The 27,980-nt window shown below is 35.9% G+C and overlaps 1 protein-coding gene across 1 annotated transcript; it reads right to left on the bottom strand.

Moving 5' to 3' along the window:
- Positions 1-27,695, bottom strand: rxrga (retinoid x receptor, gamma a). Its single transcript, XM_022673821.2, has 10 exons — positions 27,602-27,695; positions 15,393-15,595; positions 13,774-13,906; positions 12,405-12,584; positions 10,984-11,147; positions 8,313-8,445; positions 7,062-7,194; positions 6,303-6,394; positions 3,916-4,021; positions 1-2,015 (listed from the first exon to the last, which is right to left on the bottom strand). Exons 1-10 carry the CDS (start codon positions 27,627-27,629, stop codon positions 1,868-1,870), a joined length of 1,320 nt encoding a protein of 439 aa, XP_022529542.2. The 5' UTR covers positions 27,630-27,695; the 3' UTR covers positions 1-1,867.
- Positions 27,696-27,980: the final 285 nt, after the last annotated feature.

Raw genomic sequence — 27,980 nt, 5'->3', positions numbered from 1 at the left:
ACCAGTACTACATCAGTACACCAGTACTGCATCAGTACATCAGTACTACATCAGTACACCAGTACTACATCAGTACATCAGTACACCAGTACTACATCAGTACACCAGTACTACATCAGTACATCAGTACACCAGTACTACATCAGTACATCAGTACACCAGTACTACATCAGTACACCAGTACTACATCAGTACATCAGTATACCAGTACTACATCAGTACATCAGTACACCAGTACTACATCAGTACACCAGTACTGCATCAGTATACCAGTACTACATCAGTACATCAGTACACCAGTACTGCATCAGTACATCAGTATACCAGTACTACATCAGTACATCAGTACACCAGTACTGCATCAGTACATCAGTATACCAGTACTACATCAGTACACCAGTACTGCATCAGTACATCAGTACACCAGTACTACATCAGTACACCAGTACTACATCAGTACACCAGTACTGCATCAGTACATCAGTACTACATCAGTACATCAGTACTACATCAGTACATCAGTACACCAGTACTACATCAGTACACCAGTACTACATCAGTACATCAGTACACCAGTACTACATCAGTACACCAGTACTACATCAGTACATCAGTACACCAGTACTACATCAGTACATCAGTACACCAGTACTACATCAGTACACCAGTACTACATCAGTACATCAGTATACCAGTACTACATCAGTACATCAGTACACCAGTACTACATCAGTACACCAGTACTGCATCAGTATACCAGTACTACATCAGTACATCAGTACACCAGTACTGCATCAGTACATCAGTATACCAGTACTACATCAGTACATCAGTACACCAGTACTGCATCAGTACATCAGTATACCAGTACTACATCAGTACACCAGTACTGCATCAGTACATCAGTACACCAGTACTACATCAGTACACCAGTACTACATCAGTACATCAGTACTACATCAGTACATCAGTACACCAGTACTACATCAGTACATCAGTACACCAGTACTACATCAGTACACCAGTACTACATCAGTACACCAGTACTACATCAGTACATCAGTACACCAGTACTACATCAGTACACCAGTACTACATCAGTACATCAGTACACCAGTACTTCATCAGTACACCAGTACACCAGTACTACATCAGTACATCAGTACTACATCAGTACATCAGTACACCAGTCTTACATCAGTACATCAGTACACCAGTACTACATCAGTACATCAGTACACCAGTACATCAGTACACCAGTACTACATCAGTACATCAGTACACCAGTACATCAGTACACCAGTACTACATAAGTACATCAGTAGTGTCTTAAGAATACATTACAAGTCCAAATATTTGTGGACACCCTTTCAATTTAATGCATTTTGCTACTTTATCTTTAAACAGCCACTGCTGATTTAAATTGGCTAGACCCTGTAGAAAACAAGTACTGCCATTAGAATAAGACTCTCTAGAGCAGAGAAATATCCAAGAAGCATGGCCCAGGATTTGGGGAGGTCTGAATGCAATCAAATATGGAGAGGAATTATTGCCAATTTGAAAAGCGAACACTACCATGGAAAAATATCCAAAATGAAATGCATTTATAGTAAATCTAATACTCTTAACATTTAACACTGTTTATCTTCTCAGATATGTAATAAAAATACCACTCTGTTATGACTTTACAAAGGTGTGGGTTGACACATATGTACATCAATAAGTACATCGATTAGAAATATCAATACATATATTTTGTATTTTACATTTTAGTACAAAGGAAGGATGAGTGTGTTACGCTGGGGTGACTCTGTGCACAGGGGGTTATTTATAGGGGCATAGGTTGGGTTAATTTGGGTTGGGTGGGTCATGTGATCTGGTGCGGAGCTTCAAGCATCTCCATTAGGAAAGTGTCTATGGGCGTGTCTCCGATGAGCTTGAAGAAGAACAGATGCTCGAGACACTTCAGGCCTATGGAGCGAAGAGCAGGAAGCCGCAGGAGGAGCTTAGCGAACCTGTGGATCAGAAAAACAACAGTTTAGCTTAAAGCTAACGACTCAATATCAATATTAGGTGTCTTCTGTGTTGAAGCAGAGTTTTAAATTTCATATACAAACACTGTGTAACAAGAGGATCACTCTGAATGGTCACATTATTACACATATAGAGGAAGAACATTAAACTTTACTTCATAAAAAAATTAATTTACAATGTAATCTTTTGAAAAAGTGCTTAAATAACACAATGTAAAGGATGCATATTATGCTAAAAAATGGAAACTGAATGTGAACACGCAGGTCAGTCTCCTCTGCTGAGACACACAAAGCACCGCGCTGTTAAGATACGAACGCGCCAAAGTCAGAGCACATCTGCCTCTTAAAGGGAATGAGAACTGGCACACTGATTGGTCTATTACATGCTACGCCCAAAACACACCCATGATTAATTTAGAGAATTAATTTATGCCTTTTGTGCGTTTCGAGCTGCGCAAGACATATTTTTTTTGCGCCTAAATGGTACAAAAGACACAGAGACACGCCCTAAATCCAGCTACATAATACACAATTGACCAGTGCGCTATAGATCAGTAAAATAGGGCCCTTAGTGTTACACTATCATTCATGGCTTTTTTTTTTAAATATCAGTGATTTAATCAAAAGCTGAAAGCTGTGATGTCTGGGCTGTAGAGGTCTGTCCCGTCTGTCTGGTCGTGAACTTGACCACAGGTTTTCATCACAGGTTCGGCTTCACAGTAAAACCTCCGCTCAACCCCCTGAGCATGTGTGCAATAAAAGCACTGCCGGACTGAGAGTGTAAACACGGCCTGCTGGTGTTAACAGCCGTTTAACACAGTCGTCTGAACCCGAGCTTCACAACACATACGCCTGGCAGACGCTCGCTCATCTGCTTTGAAGTTGCAAATTAGCACCCATTTAATCACTGGGTTAAAACGTGTGCTGGACAGTAGCAGCAGTAGAGCTCAAGAGCATCACTATTGGAATATTGTGACTTTTGGTGCCTCATTACTTTAAATAAATGATGGAAGATTTTCTATTCTTTTTCTATTCTATTATCATACTTATAAGACACACTCTACACAAATAATTATATTCTCCAGCTTATTTTTATTTTCACATTTGTAAAAAAAAATGCATGCATCTATTCACACTATTAAAGTCGTTTGATGGAATTGTAGTTGATCTACAGAGTCGGAGTTGAATTGTTTGTGTTGACCTTGTCCTGTTTAAAAGATACCGTGATATTTTACAGGGTAGACAACTTAATCTTTTCCTCAGATAAGTATGGAGACAATGGGCCCCTTTTTTAGCAATCTACTGATCAGCTGTTAACCACACACCATTCTTGACTGAGGGTGTATCAGTGTTATCACTGTGTTTGCTATCATAACGATGGGAAAAGTATTCTTTGGATGTTTGGGTTTAAATGGGAAATAGATGTATCAAAGATAGATTTTCTCTAAACGTAAAACCTTTAGCCTTCAAATGTTCGATAGAGCTCAATAACATTATTTATTGAGCAGCATACCGGCTAACAAAAGCTAATCTTTCTTATTAAATAATATTTAAATATTTTCAAAACCCACCAGAAACCTGAGGACACGTATCAGGCAAACTCATGCTCTCTTTAGATTGGATAGACAGAATTTGGTTGGATGGATACAATAGCCTATAGTTCGCCAGATACACACCAGATAAATGCAGCGTAACTGTTGACGTCTGTATAGGCGTATTGTTTTCAGTCAGTGGTGCACCTGTGTTTATTGTTGCCAAGATAGCAATATGCCAGAAATGTACCTGAACATACCTCACCTTCCGACCACCATACCCATCAGTGTAGATATATTCACAAGCTATATTGCTATTTAAATGATACAGGTGGAAGGTATAAACTCACCTGCCAGGCTGCTGGGGGTATCTGTGTTTAGTGTAGGACTCTAAGGAGGCGTAAACCTTCTCCCTCAGCACTTCCACATCTGACGGACTGGACAAACCCTTTGCATCTATACAACATATTAAACAACAAAGATCAATATATCAATATTATCAGCGCATTACAACCTATAGAACATTTTTGTTGATTATAATCTTTTACAGAAAGGAGGATCAAAGATTTACACTTCATCTGCAGTCCTAAAATTCAACTGCATGAAGAATTACTAGATAGCTTAGTATGCATAATATAAAAGTTTATTTAATTAGTATCTACTAAGATTGATTCAGTATCTACTTGAATTATTATGTAGCAATTATGAATTAATAAGTAAACAATATGTAAATACTATAAATGTATATATTTAGAATTATTTAGTTAATTATTGTAAATTAATCAGTATCCTACAATTAATTATTTAGCATATTTTATAAAGTATTTTACTTATTTGTTATAGTTACAAATATTTAATTAGCATATTTTATACATTTTTCAGTATCTACTTATCAATTAGAAATTACCATTCTACCATATTTTATGAATTTCTTAGAATTTATGAATTATTACTGGTAAAAATGAATTGTTTTGCATATCTTATACATGATTCAGTATCTATTAATCAGTAAGTAATTACAATAAATTATTTAACACATTTATGTTTTATTTAGTATTTATCAGACATTCATTAGTTACAATTAATTATTACACATTTGAATACTTATTCAGTATTTATGAATTAATCAGTAATTACAATTTATTATTGATCATATTTTAGAAATTATTCATTAATTGAAATTAATTATTTAGCACATTTCATGTTTTATTTAGTATCTACCAGTCATTCATTAATTACAAATAATTATTTAGCACATTTTAAATTTTATTCAGTATCTGTTAGTAATTCATTAATTGCAATCACCTATTCTACACATTTTATGTATTATTCAGTATCTATTAATTATCCAGCTATTACAATTGTTTAGCACATTTTATATATTATTTAATATCTATTAATCATTCAGAAATTACAATTAATTATTTAGCATTTTAAATGTATTACTTAGTATCTATCACTTATTCATTAATGACAACGAGTTAGCATTCCCAATAATAATTGGTATCTTCTAAAACTTTTTACTATACAATACAATTAATCAATATGCACTATAAATAATTACATTTTTACTATGAATCATGCAGTGTTTACTATGTAATAATCAGTCTCCACTATAAATATGTATTTGTGTATGAATTCTTCATGTATAGGATGACTTGTTTAGTGATAGTGTACAGCAGGGGTGTCGAAACTACGGGCCGCGGGCCATTTGCGTCCCGTTTCCTTTTTTGGAGCGGAGTATTTTAGAAATAGAATGAAACTTGGCCCGCTGTTAAGCAGGTTTTTATAAGAGGGTGCGCATTTCTAGCGCAAAAAACGGTGCAAAAGAGTCTAAAAGCGGAGAGAGTGCGCATTTCTAGCGCAAAAAACGGGGCAAAAGAGTCTAAAAGCGGAGAGGGTGCGCATTTCTAGCGCAGAAAATCGGCCCAAAGAGTCTAAAAGCGGAGAGGGTGCGCATTTCTAGCGCAGAAAATCGTCCCAAAGAGTCTAAAAGCGGAGAGGGTGCGCATTTCTAGTGCAGAAAAACGGGCCAAAGAGTCTAAAAGCAGAGAGGGTGCGCATTTCTAGCGCAGAAAAACGGGCCAAAGAGTCTAAAAGCGGAGAGGGTGCGCATTTCTAGCGCAGAAAATCGTCCCAAAGAGTCTAAAAGCGGAGAGGGTGCGCATTTCTAGTGCAGAAAAACGGGCCAAAGATTCTAAAAGCGGAGAGAGTGCGCATTTCTAGCGCAGAAAATCAGGCCAAAGAGTCTAAAAGCGGAGAGGGTGCGCATTTCTAGCGCAGAAAATCGGCCCAAAGAGTCTAAAAGCGGAGAGGGTGTGCATTTCTAGCGCAGAAAATCAGGCAAAAGAGTATAGAAGTGGAGAGAGTGCGCATTTCTAGCGCAGAAAAACGGGCCAAAGAGTCTGAAATTAAACATCAGTTTGAAAAATCTTAGTTTACACAAGACTGTCAAAAATAAAGATAGTAAGTTAAGTAAAATGGTGTGTTAATGAAATAATCAGGAAAAATGTATTATTTAAAGTGGTATATTTCATTACTCGTTTTATTACAGAGTCTGTGGCCCGTGACTTCAAATATATTTCTCCTTCTGGCCCCCAATAAAAAAAGTTTGGACACCCCTGGTGTAGAGGATCAATGTAAGATTTTAGTGGGAGTTTAGTGATAGTGTAGAGGATCAGTGTAGGATGTGAGTGGGAGTTTAGGAGCTGTGCTGGTTGCTGTGGTTTTGATTAACCTGGGTTAAAGAGGACGATGGCTCGGAGGCATCCCAGCTCAGTCTTATCCATCTGCATGTCCTTCATTTTAGACACCAGCTCAGACAGCACCCTGCAGAACAGCCGGAGGAACATCAGACACGTGAGGAGTGAACACCAACTGCACACCTCAAACTGAACTGTGTGATTTTATTCAGTATGCTTTTTTTTTCCATACCACTGTACATTCAGAAACTACCTGAACTCCAGCCTAAAGTTCTCTAAGTTCTCACTAGGGGTGGGCGATATGTCTCTAAAATAATATCACGACGTTTCAGGGTATTTTTGCGATAACGATATACTTGGTGATATAGGAAAACTAAAATAATTCATTCATTTCAGGAATATAGTATAATAGTATGACAGTATAATCATAATGTGGCAAAATAAATAATATAGCATAAAATAATATAATGCAGCAAATAATATTGCAGAATATTTAGTGCATGCAGAATAAACTGCAAACAAAAACAATTATACAATAAATACACCTAAAGCTTCACAGTAAATAATAATAGACTACTTTTAAGACAGAACATCTCTATTATCATGATATGGATTTTTAATATCATGATATTTCTTTGTCACGATATATTGTATACAATATAATATTGCCCACCCCTAGTTCTCACCACTATCTAATGTCTCCTACCAATAATTACATCAAAGCATCAAATAGCAAGGAGGTTGTGGGTAAAAGCTGGGTTATTAAATGAGCTCGGTTCTGGTGTTCAGCAGACCTGTCGAAGATGGAGCCCACTCCTGCACTGTGGGCACTGCTGCGGTGCACGTGCAGACCGGTCGCCAGCAGAATACCATCCTTCACCGTCACAGAGCGATGAGAGAACGAGGCAATCAGCAACTCATTCCAGCCTGTCCACACACACACACACACATTATGAATAATAATGGTAAAAACAAATATTGCCATTTTATACAGTTCATCTATGAAATTGTTATACAGTACATTAGTATTACAAAGTACCAGTCAAAAGTTTTCTTTCATTTTATAATTTCTTACATTGTAAATTTAATATAGAAGACTATAAACAGGAACACATGCAGAATTATTAATAAACAAAAAGTGTTCGGGCATTTTCACACCTGTATTTGGTTTCTATGGTCTGGGTCGGTTGATGAGTTCATGTACTTAAAGCGTTTTCTCCCTCTGTTTGGTTTGGTTTCACACAGGCTAAAGGCACTAAAATGCGCACCACTACACCACTTAAGCATGTTCTCTCCTCTGATTGGTCAGAGCTGTCTGACGGGGGAGCAAAAAAAGTAAATATAGTGAGAAGATTCTGTATTACAGTGTGTTTCAATGTCCTCTTAGTGTGTAAACAGCATGGAGCAGCAGAGATGTTATCTGGCTAATATATCAGATTAAAGAGATCACCTGCACCTCCACCAGTTTTCACACCTGCTCAATCGAGACCGCACTAAGGGTACAAACTAACCAGAGTCTGTTTTAACCTGACCAAAGAGTGCTGGTGTGAAAACACCCTTAAACAAACCAGATTATGTTTTATAATTTAGATCCTTCTCTAAGCAGCACATTTATCTTTGAGGACAGATCTGTACACTCTTGGTGAGATTTTAATCTCAGTGTCTTCATGAGGGAGAGTCACCTGGAATAGTTTTCTCAGCGTCTTGAAGGAAGGAGTTCCTGGAGGTGCTGAACAATAGCTACTGTTTTTCCTTCACGCTGTGAAGCTCCAGCTCATCCCAATTAAATCACCTCAAATCACCATCTCAGTTCATCAGTTTAGATCAGGGGATTAATGTGGAGAATAAACACTTTTTCACTGTTTACTACAGAATTCCATAAGTGTCCCTTAATTATTTACATGTCTTTATTATTAATCTACAATGTATAAAATAAATAATAATTAAAAAATAATAAAATAATGAGAAGGTGTGTCCAAACTTTTGACTGGTACTGTATATTCACACACAGCATAAATACATGTATTATCTGTATAATCTCTGACCTGCTCGCAGGAGGATGACCTGGTCGTCCAGAGGGAGCTGAGAGAAGTGCGGGATGCGTTTGGCCCACTCTACCAGAGTGAACAGCTGCTTATCAGCTGCCTGGCAGATGTTGGTGACGGGGTCATTGGTCTGCTAAAAAAGAGCGATAGGTTCAGTATAATCAGAATAATTCATTATACATACTGGATAAATCATAGGGGATACTAAATATTCAGAGTAGATAATATATCATTTAGGGGTGGGCAATATTATATCGTATACAATATATCGTGACACAGAAATATCATGATATTAAAAATCCATATCGTGATAATAGAGATGTTCTGTCTTAAAAGTAGTCTATTATTTACTGTGAAGCTTTAGGTGTATTTATTGTATAATTGTTTTAGTTTGCAGTTTATATGCATGCACTAAATATTCTGCAATATTATTTGCTGCATTATATTATTTTATGCTATATTATTTATTTTGCCACATTATGATTATACTGTTATACTATTATACTATATTCCTGAAATGAATGAATTATTTTAGTTTTCCTATATCGCCAAGTATAACGTTATCGCAAAAATGCCCTGAAATATCGTGATATTATTTTAGAGCCATATCGCCCACCCCTAATATCATTTACCGATAAAACATCATAGTAAATTGTAGAATGTTGTAGTAGTTAAAATAGTTCAGACAATGATGCATAGTGGATATAGTGGTTCATAACACATTCTGAATAAATATTTTTCTAGTTACTGAATAATACATAGTGGATATTGAATATTCAAAGTTAATAATTAAAATTGACTAGAAATACCTTATAGTTTGTTACAGTAGTTACTAAATAATGCATAGATGATATTAAAGAATTCGTATTAATAATTAATGATGGTGTGATTGTGATTTTTATTTCACAATTTATGGTACTTGCTGCATAATCTGTAATGGATATGTTATATATAAAAAATAAATACTGTACACTGTATAGTAAATAATGTATAATTCATAGTAAATATTTAATTTATAGAGAATACTAAATAATCAGTAGTGGGTGCTTAATAATTTGTTGGATATACTGAATAATTTGTAACATAGTGAATACTTTTTATGTAGTGCATGCTTCATAGTAATAATTCATAATGGATAGTAAATTATTCCTGGTAGATGCTGATAATTCATGATGGATAGTGAATAATTAATGGTGGATAGGGATTAATTCATAGTGGATGCAGAATAATTTATGCTGGATGCTGAACAATTCACAGTGGATGTTGAATAATTTATGGTGGATATTGGATAATTCATGGTAGAAAGTAAACAATTTGTGGTGGATAGTGAATAATTCATGGTGGATGCTGAATAATTCATAGTGGATAGTAAATAATTCATGGTGGATGATGAAAAGTCATGATGCATAGTGATTTTTTCATAGTGGACAGTGAATAATTCATGGTGGAAGCTGAATAATTCATGGTGGATAGTAAATAATTCATGGTGAATAGTGAATAAATTGTGTTAGACAGTGAATAATTCATGGTGGGTGATGAAAATTCATGATGGATATTGGATAATTCATGGTAGAAAGTAAAAAGTTTGTGGTGGATAAGGAATAATTCATGGTGGATGCTGAATAATTCATAATGGATAGTAAATTATTCCTGGTAGATGCTGACAATTCATGATTGATAGTGAATAATTAATGGTGGATAGGGATTAATTCATAGTGGATGCAGAATAATTATGGTGGATGCTGAATAATTCACAGTGAATGTTGAATAATTTATGGTGTACAGTGAATAATTCATGGTGGAAAGTAAACAATTTGTGGTGGATAGTGAATAATTCATGGTGGATGCTGAATAATTCATAGTGGATAGCAAATAATTCATGGTGGATGATGAAAAGTCATGATGCATAGTGATTTTTTCATAGTGGATAGTGAATAATTCATGGTGGATAGTAAATAATTCATGGTGAATAGTGAATAAATTGTGGTAGACAGTGAATAATTCATGGTGGGTGATGAAAATTCATGATGGATATTGGATAATTCATGGTAGAAAGTAAATAATTTGTGGTGGATAAGGAATGATTCATGGTGGATGCTGAATAATTCATAGTGGATAGTAAATAATTCATGGTGGATGATGAAAAGTCATGATGCATAGTGAATATTTCATAGTTGATAGTGAATAATTCATGGTGAATGCTGAATAATTCATGGTGGATAGTGAATGATTCATGGTGAATGCTGAATAATTCATGGTGGATAGTGAATAATTCATGGTGGATAGTGAATGATTCATGGTGAATGCTGAATAATTCATGGTGGATAGTGAATAATTCATGGTGAATAGTAAATAATTCATGGTGGATGATGAAAAGTCATGATGCATAGTGAATATTTCATAGTTGATAGTGAATAATTCATGGTGAATGCTGAATAATTCATGGTGGATAGTGAATGATTCATGGTGAATGCTGAATAATTCATGGTGGATAGTGAATGATTCATGGTGAATGCTGAATAATTCATGGTGGATAGTGAATAATTCATGGTGAATAGTCAATAAATTGTGGTAGACAGTGAATAATTCATGGTGGATAGTAAATAATTCATGGTGGATGGTAAATAATTCATAATGGAATTGTAAGAATAAGTCAGGACTGTGTTCTTACTGAGTTTCCTGTGTTGGACGGCAGGTACGTCTCTGTTTTCGGCTCCACGGCTAATTCAGCATCTAGAATCTTCTCCACCGGCATCTCCTCATTTAACCCAGTGCTGGAGTCAACCTCACTATCACTCATCCTCTCTCGACCCCGCTGCCTCTCCTCCTGTACAGCTACACACACACACACACACATATATATATATATATAATATACCTAGGGTGCTTTTTTCAAAATGTTCTTATTGCTTAGAACTAGTATCGTAAGCTTACAGGCATTTCCCGAATAACTTCATACATTACGTAGTACTTAATCTCCCTTTAATTTAAGAGGAACCTGACCCACTTATAAGTACTTACGTTCCAATTTTTTTACATGCAGTTCCACCTAAAAACCGTCAGGTGCCGACAAAGTTCTTTTTAAAAAATTAGACACTCTGGATGAAAAAGCACATTTTATACATAATTGTCATATACATATATTATGTCAAGCCAAACAGGAAATATATAATGAAAACTGATATGCTATATGTAGAAAAAAAACATTTGTTTTTTACAATAACTAAATCAACACAAAAAAATAAATTCTACAGCTTGAGTTATATGCTTATGTGATACTGTTCTAGTCGCACGCATTAATATATGTAAAGTAATATTTTAATCTATGATTGTGTTACATTCTAATTCGTGGTTTAACACCAGAACGCCAGAGACGGTCATTTACATTTATTATTGACTCAATAAACTATCTGTTTAATTAGATGTGGTACTTTTATTATATTAGATTATACTTTTGCCTAACAATATTATTAAATAAACACTACAAAGCACCAAAATGTAAAACGTTTGAGTGTAAAAATAACCGTCTCTTTTTCCCACCATTTCAGCTCCTCAACTCTGCTACTGTTTAACTCAGAAACAGCTCAAAATCACATTTTTAACTTACTAAATACAGAATAAAATAAAAAGCTTCAACCGGTATATATATACTCTGCTTCGTAACTTTGGACAATAAGAAGACTTTAAGGAAACAGGCGTAAAATTGGTGTTTTTAAAGTTACACCATTTTTAAAGTTATGCCGTTCTTAGAGTTACATCGTACTTAAAGTTGTGTCGTACATAATTTGAGTTGAGTTGTTCTTAAAATTGTTTAGAAATCACTAAGATTATGCGTTATTACCCCTAAACATTTAAAAAAATATTTGCATGTCCCCACTGACCAATTATTACATTTTCAATGAACATCAGACAAATCAAAATTAAAAATGAGTGTACCCTATTTTTAACTAAATATATAATTCTTCTAAAAGTTTGTCTGTCTGAAAGTCCCCCTCCTGTTTATATTGTAGCTGTTTTTTTTTTTTTAAAGAGGCCTGAGTTTGAAACAGGCTGCAGTAATTCAGTGCTGGCTGTTGATCTGTGGAAGCTCACCTTCTCTCTTCATGCCCATGGCCAGACACTTCTGATAGCGGCAGTACTGACAGCGGTTCCTCTGCCGTTTATCTATCAGACACTCTTTACTGTCCCGGCACATGTACGTCAGATCTTTACGCACTGTTCTCTTAAAGAAGCCCTTACAGCCCTCACAGCTGAACACCCCATAGTGCTTTCCTGCAAATAAAGAATGAATAAATAAATAAATAAACATTAAGGCAAAAATTATGCGTGATATCAAATGCATTTAATCTGGAAACTTTAACACATGATTTTGTTTTAAATGCAAACTCATCACATGAAGTTTACAGTGATTTATTTAGATATGTAACACAGCATCACTACTCTTTGAGTACAGACTTTTTTTTACTTCTACGGATTAAATCTCACACACTCATGTCTGCATGCACGCACAAACACACACACATATGCACACAGCTAAAGGCATTTTCTCTTAACAGGTTGTTAAAGGTGGAATATGGAGCTACACTAGCATTTATTTTCTCTATAAAAGAGCTCTGTTTAATGTGTTATTATTATTTTCCTGAAAATATAGTTTTTTTTTCCTGGGTAAATTGTACAATCTGGACTCACAGTCATCGGTGGCTTGAGGGTTACAACCGTGTAAAAAGTAATTAAAAATTGAATAAAAAATATATTTATTGCTACAGGGTAGCAGAACTCGACAGAACACCAGTTCCTCGTGAGCCAAATCCTCTTAGATTACGAGAAAGAACCAGACTTTTTTTGCTTTTTTAAGCAAACTTATTTAGTTTGTTGTTTGTAATTAGGTAAATGCATTTACAATTTCAAGCACTTTCTCCAAAATTCCAGCACTTTTCAGGCCTGGAAAACAGAATGTTATAATTCAAGCCTTTTTCAGGATTTCAAGCACCCGTACGAACCCTGAAAATTACATCACAGAATATTGTTGTGACTAAAACAATACGTTTTTAAATTAATCTAATAACGACTCTCTACGATTTAATGCTGACTCTTTTATTTATGTTTAAAAAAAAAACACTATAAAACATTTTAATTCGCTAATGTCACTTTGTAACACTGAAGCTCTTTGTAATAAACTTCTGCTTCTGTACCTTTTGCGTTTTTTTACCAAAATAATGTAGCACCATATAAACCCATGCATCTTCCCTATTGGCTCCTGGTATTATTTATTAGCATAATGGCAGATTATAGAGGAGTAATAAAGCAGTAACTTCAGTAAGTTAAATTGGGGAGCGAGATGAAGGGAGTTCAGCGCACCTATTTTTCAATAAAGGTATCCATATTGTATCAGTAATTGAAGCTTCTCCTGAGAGAATAAAATAAATTAAAATAATGTGAGGTGATGTTGAGTAAAGATAACCTGAAGATCGATCTCCACAGATGGAGCAGATGTGTTTGGACAGGGAGCCTGGACTGATGCACTGGAAGCTGCTGCTCCTGCTGGTCAGACTGGGAAGAGGCTTCATGTCGTCTGAGCTGCTCAGAGAGTGAATCTATAGAAGAGAAACACAGAGTGAAACACAGTGTTACAGAGGAAAACTGCATCTCATACACTTTCCACTGGATATTTACAGCACAACACTCTACTGAGCTTATATCACACTCAGCCTGAACAGCACACACACACACACACATTTAAAACTAGTGCTTTAAACTCTTCTCTGAACCAGTAGAGGGCAGTAAATGATTTAGATATACTTGAGAGAAGTCCTTGAGACTTTAGACGCTGTAAAATAACTCTACACTTGGTAGCTGAATCCATTAAACGTATCCACTGTGAATTATTTATTACTGGCTACGAAATATTTAATATATATGATGAGTTACACAGTATCCACTATTAATTATTCCAAATTTAACTGAATTATTTAGAATCATTCAAAATGTAACTGAATTACTCAGAATGAAAAATATATTGTTCAGTATCCACTAAGAATTATTCATAATTGAACTAAATTATTCAGAGTGCACAATATATTGTTCAGTATCCACTATGATTTAATCAGAATTATTCAGATTTTAACTAAATTATTCAGAATGCACAATATATTGTTTAGTATCCACTATGAATCATTCAGAATTAAACTACATTTTCCAGAATGCACAATATATTGCTCAGTATCCACTATGATTTATTCAGAATTAAACCACAGTTTGGTCCGACCCTGCAATGTGATTGGCTGAGAGGCGTTCTATAAGTGCCGTTCTCAGCCGGTAATGCACTGTAACTGAAGCTCTCCATGTATTACTCCGCCACATACAGGTAACCTAGCAACCATGCAGCTCTTACAAGCCAAACAGCGCTACAGCTACAAACAGAGCAGCAATGGAACTATTTTAAAGTGCTTATTACGTATATTACCAATATGACACGTTATAGCATGCACCTCGAGTGTATTATTGCTTAATTATTCAGAATTGAACTCAATTATACAGAATGGACAATATATTGCTCAGTATCCACTATGAATTGTATATAATACACAATATATTGTTCAGTATCTACTATTATGTGTGTTATAGATTATTCAGTATCTACTATTAATTATGCCGTTGCCGCTATGAATGATTTATTTACTACTATGAATGATTCTGTTACTACTATAAAAAATTCCGTATTTATAAGGAATTATTTAATATTTGTTATGGAAACATTTAGTATCCACTATAAATTATTCAGTGTCTATTAATAAGTGAACTCTAGTGTCTACTAAAAAAATATTCAGTATGTACTATGAGAGTTTTCTTTACCACTATAAATAATTCAGTATTATATCAATAAGGAATTATTTAATATCCACAATAAATTATTCTGTATAATCTGGGATGAGAACATTCAGTATTAACTTTGGAATACACCGTATAGGCTACAAATTTTTCAGTATCCACTATGAATAAGTCAGTAATTCTTCTATAAATTTGAATTAATTGAGCAGTTATTCTGTGTAGTGTATTGCAGTTTCAGGGTGAGAGTTTGACCTGTGGGCTGTATGGGCTGTAGCCCCCGCTGGGGGTGCTGGGTACGGGGGAGGTCAAGGGGCTCAGTGAGGAGGAAGTGATGACAGAGAAGGGGGATGCCAGGCTGCTGATGACGGACTGGTGGTGATGGGTCATCATGGAGACGATGGGGGGCTGGGAGGGGGGGGGTCTCAGGTGATTATGGGCGAGATGCACTGAGGAACCTGAAAGAGAAAGAGAGAGAGGTCAGTGGGATCACTCTTCACACATACTATGTCCAATCAGGTTGCAGAAAAGTACAATCTAAGGCGAATGGAGGGTCAGCTGGGGTTGACATGTACATTCACATTAATGGACACACATAATGCACATAATATCTACAAAAATAATTATAGAAGCATTAATATAAGTATACATGTTCACAGCAATGCAGATGACGAAAGTCCAATTAGCCCACCCACTCATGTGGACCCCCTTAATCACTAGGCTAAAGTGATTGAGGTGATTGAGTTTACATGCCTCCTCTGATACTTGTGAAGTCAGACTCCACCTTTTTCCATCTGCCACTGATGTAGCATCAGAAGAAAGCGCTGAATCTCCAACTCTGATACATTAGCTAAGAGAAGCCCGTGCTGATCAGCTTCACAATGGGAGTGACGAGGGGAGAGAGCACCACCTACACACCCAGAGAGAGAATGGGCTACTGGACTCTCTCGGACTCTGGCTGCTGATGGATCACAGCAACAGCCCCTTAGTCAACTGGACCAAAAGTGCACTTTGATGTGATTTATTTACACTATATGAGCAAAAGAACTGGGACACCTTCTCATTCATTGTTCAAGTTTGTTTATCAGATCTAAAAACTCATATTTTATTGACAATAGTTCTGTACAGGGACCAAGCAAGCTAGACAATCTATATCAGGGGTGTCCAAACTACGGCCCGCGGGCCATTTGCGGCCCGTTTCCTTTTTTGGAGCGGCCCGCGAGGTATTTTAGAAATAGAATGAAAGTTGGCCCGCTGTTAAGCAGGTTTTTATAATGTGAGATTCAAACTTTGAACGCTAGGTGTCAGAAACGGGCCAAAGAGTCTAAAAGCGGAGAGGGTGCGCATTTCTAGCGCAGAAAAACGGACCAAAGAGTCTAAAAACGGAGAGAGTGCGCATTTCTAGCGCAGAAAAACGGGCCAAAGAGTCTAAAAACGGAGAGAGTGCGCATTTCTAGCGCAGAAAAACAGGGCAAATAGTCTAAAAGCGGAGAGAGTGCGCATTTCTAGCGCAGAAAAACGGGCCAAAGAGTCTAAAAGCGGAGAGAGTACGCCTTTCTAGGGCAGATAATGGGGAAAAGAGTCTAAAAGCAGAGAATGTGCGCATTTCTAGCGCAGAAAAACAGGGAAAAGAGTCTAAAAGCGGAGAGGGTGCGCATTTCTAGCACAGAAAAACGGGCCAAAGAGTCTAAAAGCGGAGAGTGTGCGCATTTCAAGCGCAGAAAAACGGGCCAAAGAGTCTAAACGTTGCCGTAATTAAAGAGTTTAATATTATGAGACATCATGAAATTAAACATCAATTTTAAAAATCTTAGTTTACACAACACTGTCAAAGATAGATAAAGATAGTAAGTCAAGTAAAATGGTGTGTAAATGAAATAATCAGGAAAAAAGTATTATTTAAAGTGGTATATTTCATTATTTGTTTTATTACAGAGTCTGTGGCCCGTGACTTCAAATATATTTCTCCTTCTGGCCCCAACAAAAAAAAGTTTGGACACCCCTGATCTATATAATTTGGACATTGGGATTTAGAATAAATCTTTCCTGGACAGTAGAGATAGTTACTCTAACAAAAGCAGAATTAACTATTTTTAATCTTTTTAATCTTGTACCTTTGAAAGTTTTAAAGAAGAAATGATAATGAATGAATGAATGAATGAGCAGGTGTCCCATGACTTTTGTCCATTTAGTATACATACTCCCCACACTGAGAGTGGACAGCTCTTCCCAATCACCCAGGAAGATCGTGCTGGACTGACTTTAACTGGCCTCTGCTGAAAGATCTGGCAGCCTGCTGCTGACCCGAGGTCCTGCACTGGGGCCAAAGGTCAAAGACCACATCTGGAGATGACACTCCTAACACTGTTCTCAAACGGGTCCTGTGATAAAGTCAAATAGGGCTGCTTTCTCTGCTTTTTTTCTCTCAGATTTAAACAGTGCATTTAGTGCATATGAGCATATGAACCTACAGCGTTATCAGCTCTGATTTCATTACTATTATTATCAAGTTATTGTGAATATACAGAAATGTATTTTGGTTTTGTATGAGTGGCATTGTGGGATATATGGCTTCCATATATTTATCAACCAGAAGAACAGCTACCATGTGTTTGTGTCCAAAAGAGAGCGAGAGTGTATGCGTGGTGTGTGCATGTGTGCTTATTCTGTATGTACAGTACCAGTCAAAGGTTTGGACACACCTTCTCATGTGATGTTTTTCTTTATTTCTTTACATTATTTTCTTTATTGTAGATTAATATTAAAAACATGAAAACAATTAAGGGATACACATGGAGTTACAGTATATAACAACTGAGATGGTTATTTGGGATGAGCTGGAGCTTCACAGCATGAAGAAAAAGCAGCAACTATTGTTCAGTACCTCCAGGAACTCCTTCAAGATGCTAAGAAAACTATACCAGGTGACTCTCCTAAATGTGCTACTTAGAAGAATCTAAAGTATAAAACTATAATATTATGGTTTGTTTAACACTTTTTGTTTATGATATATATAATCATGAGTTCCTGTAAAGCTTTAATATAGTTTAAAACATTAAATTTACAATGTAGAAAAGCATAAAAATAAAAAAAAACTCACTAAATGACAAGAGGTGTGTCCAACAATTTGACTTGTACTTTATGTGAATAAGTAATAAATGATTTTGTCATACTTTTTTACTATATACCTCAACAGTATATTCACCCAAATGAACATTCGCACCTATGAAGGTCAGCTATCTATTGATCCTAATTCAAATGATCCAATATTGATCCATATAAACCCAAGATTGATCTTTATTGGCCATTGATTGGCCTTTTTTCTTGTGTATTAACATAAACCATCTTCAGAGCCAGAGAGCAGCTGCAGCTACAGACCAGCAGTTTCAGACCAGAGGTTTTAAAACATGCCGTATGTTTAGAGAAGCTAAGCTAACGTTAGCAACAAGGTTTATTCTCACTCTTTTTAGCAAACAATTCAGCCTTTTCCCTGAGTTTACCATTCCACCCCTTAACAGGCTGGTATTTGTGTCAATTTCATTTCTAAAATTACACACCTTAATCTTGAGGATTTCTATTTAAGCATTATGTAATTGTAATTGTAATATCAATTGTAATTGTAATAGAAAATATAAAAAACATATTGAGGTAAATATGCAATTGTCAAAATATAATGAATAAAAATGATAAAATAGGCGCTTTCCTGAACTTCATTTTAAACTCAATATTTTCCCAAATCCAAATTAAACATTTTATATTTTTGTCTAGATTTTATGTCTATTTATGTCTATAAAGATGCAGAATTTGGGGTTGATTTCTGTTACTGATCTGAAATGATTAAGTGCATTAGAGAATGAACAGGCAGCTTAAACATTTTTTAATTCTTCTCTCACTCAATGTTATTAAAGCCTGCTAGAGTAGTTAAACAAGATGTGTCTCAGGCAGTAATGTCAGAAATGCATTACTTTACTGTAATCTGACAATTTTTTCATTAAATAGTCATCTTACTATTTCCAATCCAGTAGTCAAATTAAAATTACTTATCCAAGTCACTGTGCGTCACTATTTTGTCATTTCCCTTAGTAAAAAGATACATAAGTATTGTCACTTAATTGATGTAACTTTTTGGCCCAACCCTGCCAAAATAACAGCACTCACACAGCGAGTACCCCTCAATTCCACATTTTCAATTCCACGTAAAATGTAGCATCAGTAAAATTAAAAAATTAATTAAATTATAAAATTTAACAAAAAGCCTTTTTAAGCTCTTTTCTGACACTAAAGTTGTGTAGAAGTGTGTTGTGTGAGAATCACAGCCAAACGTATTGTATTGCTGTTGTATTATGTACTCACTAGGGTTGTACAATATTGGAAAAAAAATACATTGCAAATGTTCTTATTTCAATTATATATATATCGCGATATTAAACAATGCAGGGCCCGTGACGTCACCAGCCGCGCGCTGTCTCGCATCCGGACCAATCAAGAGCTGAGTCAGCACCGAGCTCTCAAAACCCGAGGAAAGAAGCAAAACAACAGTAACCGACCCTTTAATCAGGCGTTTAAATGGCTTTTTAAAAGGTATATAAACGTGTTTTTTCTGGGATTAAAAACCTGAATTCAGCTGTAACTGGAAATATCTGCGCAAACCTGTGCTGGACTGAGGTGCACAGCTTTCAACATGTGGCGCTTTCCCCTGGCGCTCCCCCTCCCCCTTGTGCTTCTCAGGCAGAAGCAGCCTGTCTCTCACACAGACACAGAGACAGCGCTGTGTATCTACTTCTTGTCTCAAGAATCAAAACATTACAACATGTCGTGTTTGATTTAACTGCCCTAAGTGACAAAAAATGTATCATGCAGCACTAGTACACATCAATATCAAATATAATATAATATAATATAATATAATATAATATTTCTTCTCTCACTCAATGTTATTAAAGAGTATTACTAGAGTAGTTAAATAAGATGTGTCTCATGTAATCTGTAATCTGAGCATTTTTTCTTTAAATAGTAATCTAACGCATTACTATTTCCAATCCAGTAATCAAATTAAAATTACTTATCCAAGTCAGTGTTCGTTAATATTTTGTAAAATTACGCAAAAGATGCTTAAACAATAAAAAATATTGTGGAGCCCTGGTACCCATTAAAATAATATAAAAATAATACAAAAATAATATGAAATAATACACAAAATGTGTAATTGTAACTAAATCAATATCAAATATAATCAGGAACTTTAACAATCAGAATTGAATCAATTCTGTAAATCAGTGGTGATACTCAACCCTGTTACTAAACAAGACCGGAATCTTTCAGAAAAAAAAAATAGGCGGTTCATCTTCATTACAAACTACTAACACTCTGAAGCTCATTCCACACAGCTCTGCATTCTGCAGCCCAAAATAAATAACCAGCGCTGGTTTGGCAGCAGGATGTACTAATTGTGCCTAACAGGCAGCTATTATTATAACTGATTAGTGGACAATCACACAAGTGTGTACGAACAAAAAACACACTAGCAAAGTGAAAGAAGAGCCTGTTCACTCTGTTCATCCCAGTTCCTGCAATGAAAGAGGAAAAATAGCGTGAGGAGCTGATGGGAGTTCGGGCGGTTAAAAGGGTGACTGCACATAACGTGGCTATGATGTCACTTTTATCCATAAATCACAGAGGAGATTCCTTTTATCTCTCTGCTATGTTGTATTATATATTTACTGAATGTTGTTACCATATGGCAGTATATTAAACACAAAAAAGCGCAAATAAATGTTTCTCATATTTAATTTCATTTATTAATACACAGTACCAGTAAAAAGTTTGGACACACATTCTCATTCATGTTTTTATTTTTTCCTACATTGTAAATTAATACTGAATTCATTCAGACTATGCAGGAACACATAAGGAATCCTGTAGCAACTTAAAAGTGTTAAACCAAAAAATACTTTTAGGGGAGCTGTTAACTTGCGGTTTCTGAGGCTGGTAACTCTGAGGCTGTTAACTTATCCTGTGCAACAGAGGTAACTCTTGCTTTTACTTTTCTGGGGCGGTCCTGATGAGAGCCAGTTCCATCATGACCTTTTAGATGGTCTTTGCAACTTCACTTACGTTCACTGCTTTTTAGATTGTTTAATTCTGTGTACTACGAGTTTATCTCAGAATTCCGCGTTTATTCCTCAATTCCTTCATTCCATCAATCCGTGATTCCATTTTGTGAAAATTGTTGGAGTATAAATACATATATGTCATTGTGCCAAACCAATGAAGGTCCACTGAAGGCCAGTGAGCGTGATTCGGAGTGAGCACACACGGATGGTGCGTGATTAATTACGGAGATGTCGGAAGGTCTCGCGGCTGTGGCTGACATTAGGAAGCACACTCTCTCAGTATGACCGTGACATGATCGACATGGACATCACACAGCACAGTGGTGTCCTCATTAACCAGAGCAGAGCAGGTTTAGAGGGAGGAAACGCAGGAAGACAGGTGTTAATGAACGCACCCCGGCGTGATATCACACGCCATGACACGCAGTGCATCACTGACAGGGTTCCCAACATCAAATCATTCACATCAGCCATTACATTAAAACCACCTGCCTAATACTGTGTAGGTCCAACTCATAACACCGAAACAGCTCTGACCTGAAAGCAAAGACTCTACAAGACTTTCGAAAGTATTCTTTGCCAGGTTAGATATCAAACTACGGTTATGTCCAGCTCTTTTGGTATTATGTGATGATTTTGGATCTGATTTGAAGCTAATACGAATGAAGATTCTGATGGCAGGCTCAACAGTTGCGATAAAGGCTATTTTAAAGCAATAGTATGAGCCTAATATTCAGTTGAGAAACATTTGGTTACAGTATTTTCTGCACATTTTGATTCTGGAGCGGTCTACAGCCAAATTTAGTAAGGCTACTTCAAAAAAAAAAAAAAAGGATTCTTTGGAATCCAAAACTGAAACTAGAATTACAGAAGATTTTTTTAGGCCTCAGATTTGTGATTTGTAATTTGTGAGAAACTCCATGACCTGAGCATGTTTGGTAGGTACTGACCATTGCATACCGGGATGTTCTGGAGATGTTCTGACCCAGTCATTGCCTAGAACATCATAGTTCAGTTTATGGTTCTGGTTATAGTGTCTCAGATTTTACAGAAGTCACTTGAAACACTTAATCAGTGTTATCAACTTCACCTGAGAGTGGTTTTATGTTAAGGATGGTTGGTAGGCCGATAGACAACGCTGATAGACAAAACAACCATGTTGATTATTATGTTTTTTTAGCTGGCAACATGCTATTTAATCCTAACTGATGCAGTGAGTAGCTTCTCAGCTTCCCAACCATGTAGAAAGACATATCCTGTATTCATAGAAAAGACACAGAAGCTTGTAGAAACGATGCCACAGTGAATGTGTCATATATAACCACAGCCAGGCTTGATTACTGCCAGACCTGTAGAATCACAAAATCACTTAAATAGAACCTGTCTGACAACATGAAGCAGATAAAAGATCACAAAAAGCAACACATTATGCCACAATCTGAATAATTTCAAAAACAGATCATCTTTCAGTCTGGAAAAGGTAACAAAGTCATTTCTAAAGCTGTGGGACTCCAGCAAACCACAGTGAGAGCTATTATTCACTAATGGAGAAAACATGGAACACTGGTGAACCTTCCCAGGAGTGGCTGGCTGACCAAAATGACTCCAAAAGGACATGAACAACTCATCCAGGAGTAAATATTCTTTAGACTGACATTACAAAAGTGGACCTTTTTGGAAGGTGTGTGTCCCGTTACATCTGGCGTAAAACTAACACATATTTTCAGGAAAAGAACATCATACTGTACGTAAAACAATCCTGAAGGAGAATGTCCGGCCAGCTGTTTGTGACCTCAAGTTCAAAAGTTCATACTTGGGTTCTGCAGCATGAGTACCACATTCTTTGGCTAATGTTTGTAAGCAGCCTGCATGCCTAGATACTCAGTTTTATACAGCTGTGACCATGGAAGTGATTAAAACATCTGGAATTAGTTCTCTGGATGGGTAATTAAATACTTTAGCAATATAGTATATATTGGGACATACACTTTTGGTGTTATTGTCCAGACCTCTCTTAACCCTCATGCTATCCTCAAATTTACGAACACCCTTTATTTTCTGGGTCAATATGATCCCAGCAATTTAAACCTTCAGAAAAGTATTATAATTATTGATCATTAAAAACGTTAGCAAAGTTTACTCACCAGTTATGTGTCAGTTTTTTATATTATTGCTCAACTTTTTATAAAATTGTCAGTTTTTATTTTTGCTCATCTTTTTTTTTTTAACTATGTCCGTTTTTTTTTATTGCTCAACTTTTTATAAAATTGTCAGTCTTTTTTTTTTGCTCAACTTTTTTAAAAAACTGTCAGTTTTTTTTATTTTATTGCTCCTCTTTTTATAAAATTGTCAGTTTTTTTATCTTATTTGTGTTTTTTTAACTGTGTCCGTTTTTATATTATTGCTCAACTTTTTTTTTAAAACTGTGTCAGTTTTTTATATTATTGCTCAACTTTTTATAAAAGTGTGTCAGTTTTTTCCTGTTTTTTTTTTCTTTTTATTTTCTTGCCTTTTTATTTTTATGTGGTTTGCCCTTCAGGGCCACCATACAGTTACTATATGTTTATAAAAAAAAAATTATCAGCTGTTTTGATATTGTTATAAGTGTTTTATTAGTATTATATAAGTAATGTTTTGTTAAATCAGGGCCTAAAGTAAAGAGGCATTTAGAGAAATATTATAAAACTGAATGTCATAGTGACCTCAACATTATTACCACACAAATTTTTTTTTAAATATTGATATTTCTTATGTTTTATGTCATTAAAACAGCCTTAATAAGACAGACATTAAAGTTGAAATGTTGGAAACATTTAGTTTTTCATAAATTGTCTTCATTAAATTAAGTAAAGACAATGAATATAAATCACAAAACTAAGAGACTAAACACTGAATGAGGTCAAACTGACCCTCATGAGGGTTAAGAGCAACTATCCTAAATAATGTGTTAAATTAAAGATCTACAGTCTCTAACTAAACAGCACAAATGTGAGGCTAAAAGATAAGGGTTTCTAAGGGTTTTCTTAGTGTCTGCTGAGAGTAATATAGTGAGTAAGGCCAGCAAATAGCTTACACCATGCTACACTAATACGCACGGTAGGACTGTCCGTCATTCTGAAGCAATCAGGAGGAAAATACTGAGTGTAGAAAGATGAGGTAATTAGTCCACATTACATGATTCACAATTACGATTAACGCTGAGTAATGATCAGGAAGCTGCAATCCTCAGAGCTCAGAGTGTCTTAGACAGCTGTACCATTCTCTAAGATCCACAACCACTGGTAAAATACAAAAAATACTGGTTTAATTATTGGGTACTACACATACACTCACCAAGCACTTTACTAGGAAGTCATCATGGCACAGGACTAAGAATCATTTAGGATCATGTAGCCCTTCTGAAGCAAAGTGCAAAAACTCGACATGGTCTCCACTGCACAAGTGGACCAACGAATGACGTCTAAAAGGATGTTGACCCATGCTGTCTGGAGAGTCACCAACATACCATCCCATAAAGCTTGATGGGCTTATATTGAGTAAACATGCAGGCCACACTATGCCTGTTTGCAGGGTCAATTCTAGCCAGATGCTACAATTCACCATGCACTAACTATCTACTGTGGGTGGTAGGGGTGTGCTTAAAAAATTGATTTTTCGATTTAAACCGATCTTCATTTAAATGGTCAGATATCGATTTATATAAACCCAAATCAATCTTTAGAATTAGCCCATTTTTAGTACAGTTTTAACGTCTCGCGTTTTATCTCGCGAGCTCCGCCATCTGGCCCATCGACCCACCTAAAAGAAGAATGTAACTGTTGCTAATATTTTAATAACAGAAGTTTCGGTGTTCCTTGTATAATTAAAACATTTCATATTTAAACTACAATTTTTATTGCAACTGAAATTTACCTAAATTATCGTTTTTGAATCGAATCGGGACCTTGTGAATCGGAATCAAATCGAACTATGAAATTAGTGACAATACCCACCCCTAGTGGGTGGTAATATTAGACTTGTATTGCAATAATTCAGAAATGGAACACCCCATCTATCTGCACCTACTATCAGACCTCACTCCAACTCCCATAATTCACCTGGCCTTACCATGAGCACATCAACCTCACAAGATAGCACCTTGCAACTTATACAGGTGTGGGTGTTCCCAAGTTCCCAATGATCAAATTACGTACTGGTACCCTATGACTTATGGCATGTCAGTATAATTACAAATGTATACAAAACTGTTCAAACTACACACTGCAGATTCATACTGGATTAAAAACACTTTACATTTATTACTATAAGACTCTTAAAACTACACACACACTGCAGATTCATACTGGATAAAACTCACTTCCACAGTTCTTACTGTCAGACTGTATAAACTACACACACTGCAGATTCATACTGGATTAAAATCACTCCACAGTTATTACTCTCACACTGTATAAACTACACACACTGCAGATTCATACTGGAATAATATCAGACTTTACAAACTCATTATTCATTATTTCAGTAGAATTTTGTGCTGATTCTGCTCAAGCTGTTATACTTAAACTAACTACACAATACTGGATAGCAGTGAGACATTTTATCCAGGATATTCTAGAAATACACATACATCTGGATCCAAAGCTCTTCATACTGGGTCTTTATACAAAGAATGTCAAAATTAGAAAAAGACAACAACAGTTTTTATATATTGGTATATTATTGGCTATGAGGGTTATTGCTTTATTTTAGAAGAGAGTAAAAGTGCCAAGTATAGATAAATGGTTAGGTGAATTCATTACAACATTAATTATACCATTAAAGGTAACATTAAAGGTAAATATTCTTCTTTTTATGATATTTGAGGCCCATTCCTTTATTTTCTATAAAACACTAACTTATCACGTGTTACAAGAGGCAGTGACTGTATAGTAATCCTCGGCAAAGTTTAAATTCCTTTAAAATATGTGTTTTCAAAAAAAAAAAAATATATATATATATATATATATATATATATATATATGTCAAATTAGTTGAGTTTGAAAATTACCAGAGAGATCTCTAAATCCACAAAACTTACAGACGCTTTCAATTAAGTGCCTTAAAACAGGAAAAGTCTTAAAACTGCAGGACAATGACGGTTAACCTGTTTTAACCTGTTATAGAAGCAGAATAACTCTGAGCTAATGGGCAGATTTCCTAGAAACCCTTCAGGAATGTGCAGCAGGTTGAAGTCCATGTGAAGCTGAAGTCCACGGCCCATTAACACAGACAGAGGCAAAACTCTGGGACGGCCATAAATAAGCAGACAGCAATAAAAGTGCTGACCCCTGAAACCCAGCACTGTCACCTGCACACTTCAGCAGTGCTAACAAACTCATCCACATGACTGCACTACACACACACTAACGCACAAACACACAGTGCTGGTTTTGCTATTCTTGTGAGGACCTTTTATGTACTTAATAATTGTGAAAAAAAAAGTGTAGCAAATAGGGGTGTGCCATATCGTATCGTACGTGATAAAATCGCCAAAAATGTGGAATATCCTGAACTATATTATACCCTGAAATATCGTGCCATATCACCCACCCCTAATTATCACATCAAAGTACTAATTTTTTGCCGTTTTTAGCAAAGTAAAAATTCATATTGTTCTCATTTCACATTATTTATCTACTAGATTACTTTAGTCCTGGACATATATTTGAAGTGCCTTATTAGTATCATGACATTCATTATTAGGATCATTGACTTCTGTTACAAATCTGATAAAATTATATATATTTTTTAATATCTCAGTTAGCCATATCATATTGCATGCAATAATAATAAAAAATCATTCAAAAAAAATTTTTCGAATTCAGTGTTTTGTCATATCGCCAAAAGTATCGCTATTGTAAAAAAAACAAAACATGAAATACCGTGATATTATTTTAGAGCCATATCGCCCACCCCTAGTAGCAAATGTATACTACACTTACACCTATACATAACAGTAATATAGATTTTTGTATCAATTAAAGTACCAAGTTTTGTAAAAAGAAAAAAAAAAGTTCTCAAAAACAACTAACAAACTATAATACATCACATTAATGCTTGTGAGGACATCTTGGTGGTCCTTACAAAGGTAGCAAAACACTCACACACACACACTCACACACACAGCTGATTTAAAACCCCACTGGATTTATGGCTGTCCGGTCCAAAGTCCCGTGGAAGAGTTCATGCAGCACAGGCTCCTTTCACTCACGCCACTTTCACTCACGCTGTAGTGAAACACGCGGCTGAAATATAGAAAGGTCAGCGGGGTCAAATCAGGCCATAAACAACAAACACACAAACAGCACTCACCCACATGCAGGTAGCCGTGGTCATCCATTCCTCCACTGCTCGCTCTGTGAGTGAGTGTGTGAGAGGGTGTTTGAGTGTGAGCGTGTGTGTGTGTGTGTGTGTGTCAAAGTGTGTGTGTGTGTGTGTGTGTGTGTGGAGCATCTCCCTCGTTGCTGAGGGGCTCCACACAGGGGGGAAGTGAGCGCGCGCCAGAGAGGAACTTTCCCAATGACACAGAGAGCAGCACACATGATTTACAGCTTCCCACTGTGCAGTACTATGTTCACAACACAGTGACGTAATTTATTCAGCGTTCAATCACACTGTGGGGTCATTATCAGAATACTGTGCTTTTTGCTCCTTAGTTTGCATATTAACACCACCCCCTGCAAAAACTAAA

The sequence above is a fragment of the Astyanax mexicanus genome, chromosome 18 (genome assembly GCF_023375975.1).
Source record: "Astyanax mexicanus isolate ESR-SI-001 chromosome 18, AstMex3_surface, whole genome shotgun sequence".
NCBI classification, from domain to species: domain Eukaryota; kingdom Metazoa; phylum Chordata; class Actinopteri; order Characiformes; family Acestrorhamphidae; genus Astyanax; species Astyanax mexicanus.
Note: the sequence above shows the minus strand (reverse complement) of the source record. Positions and strands in the feature narration are given on the sequence as shown.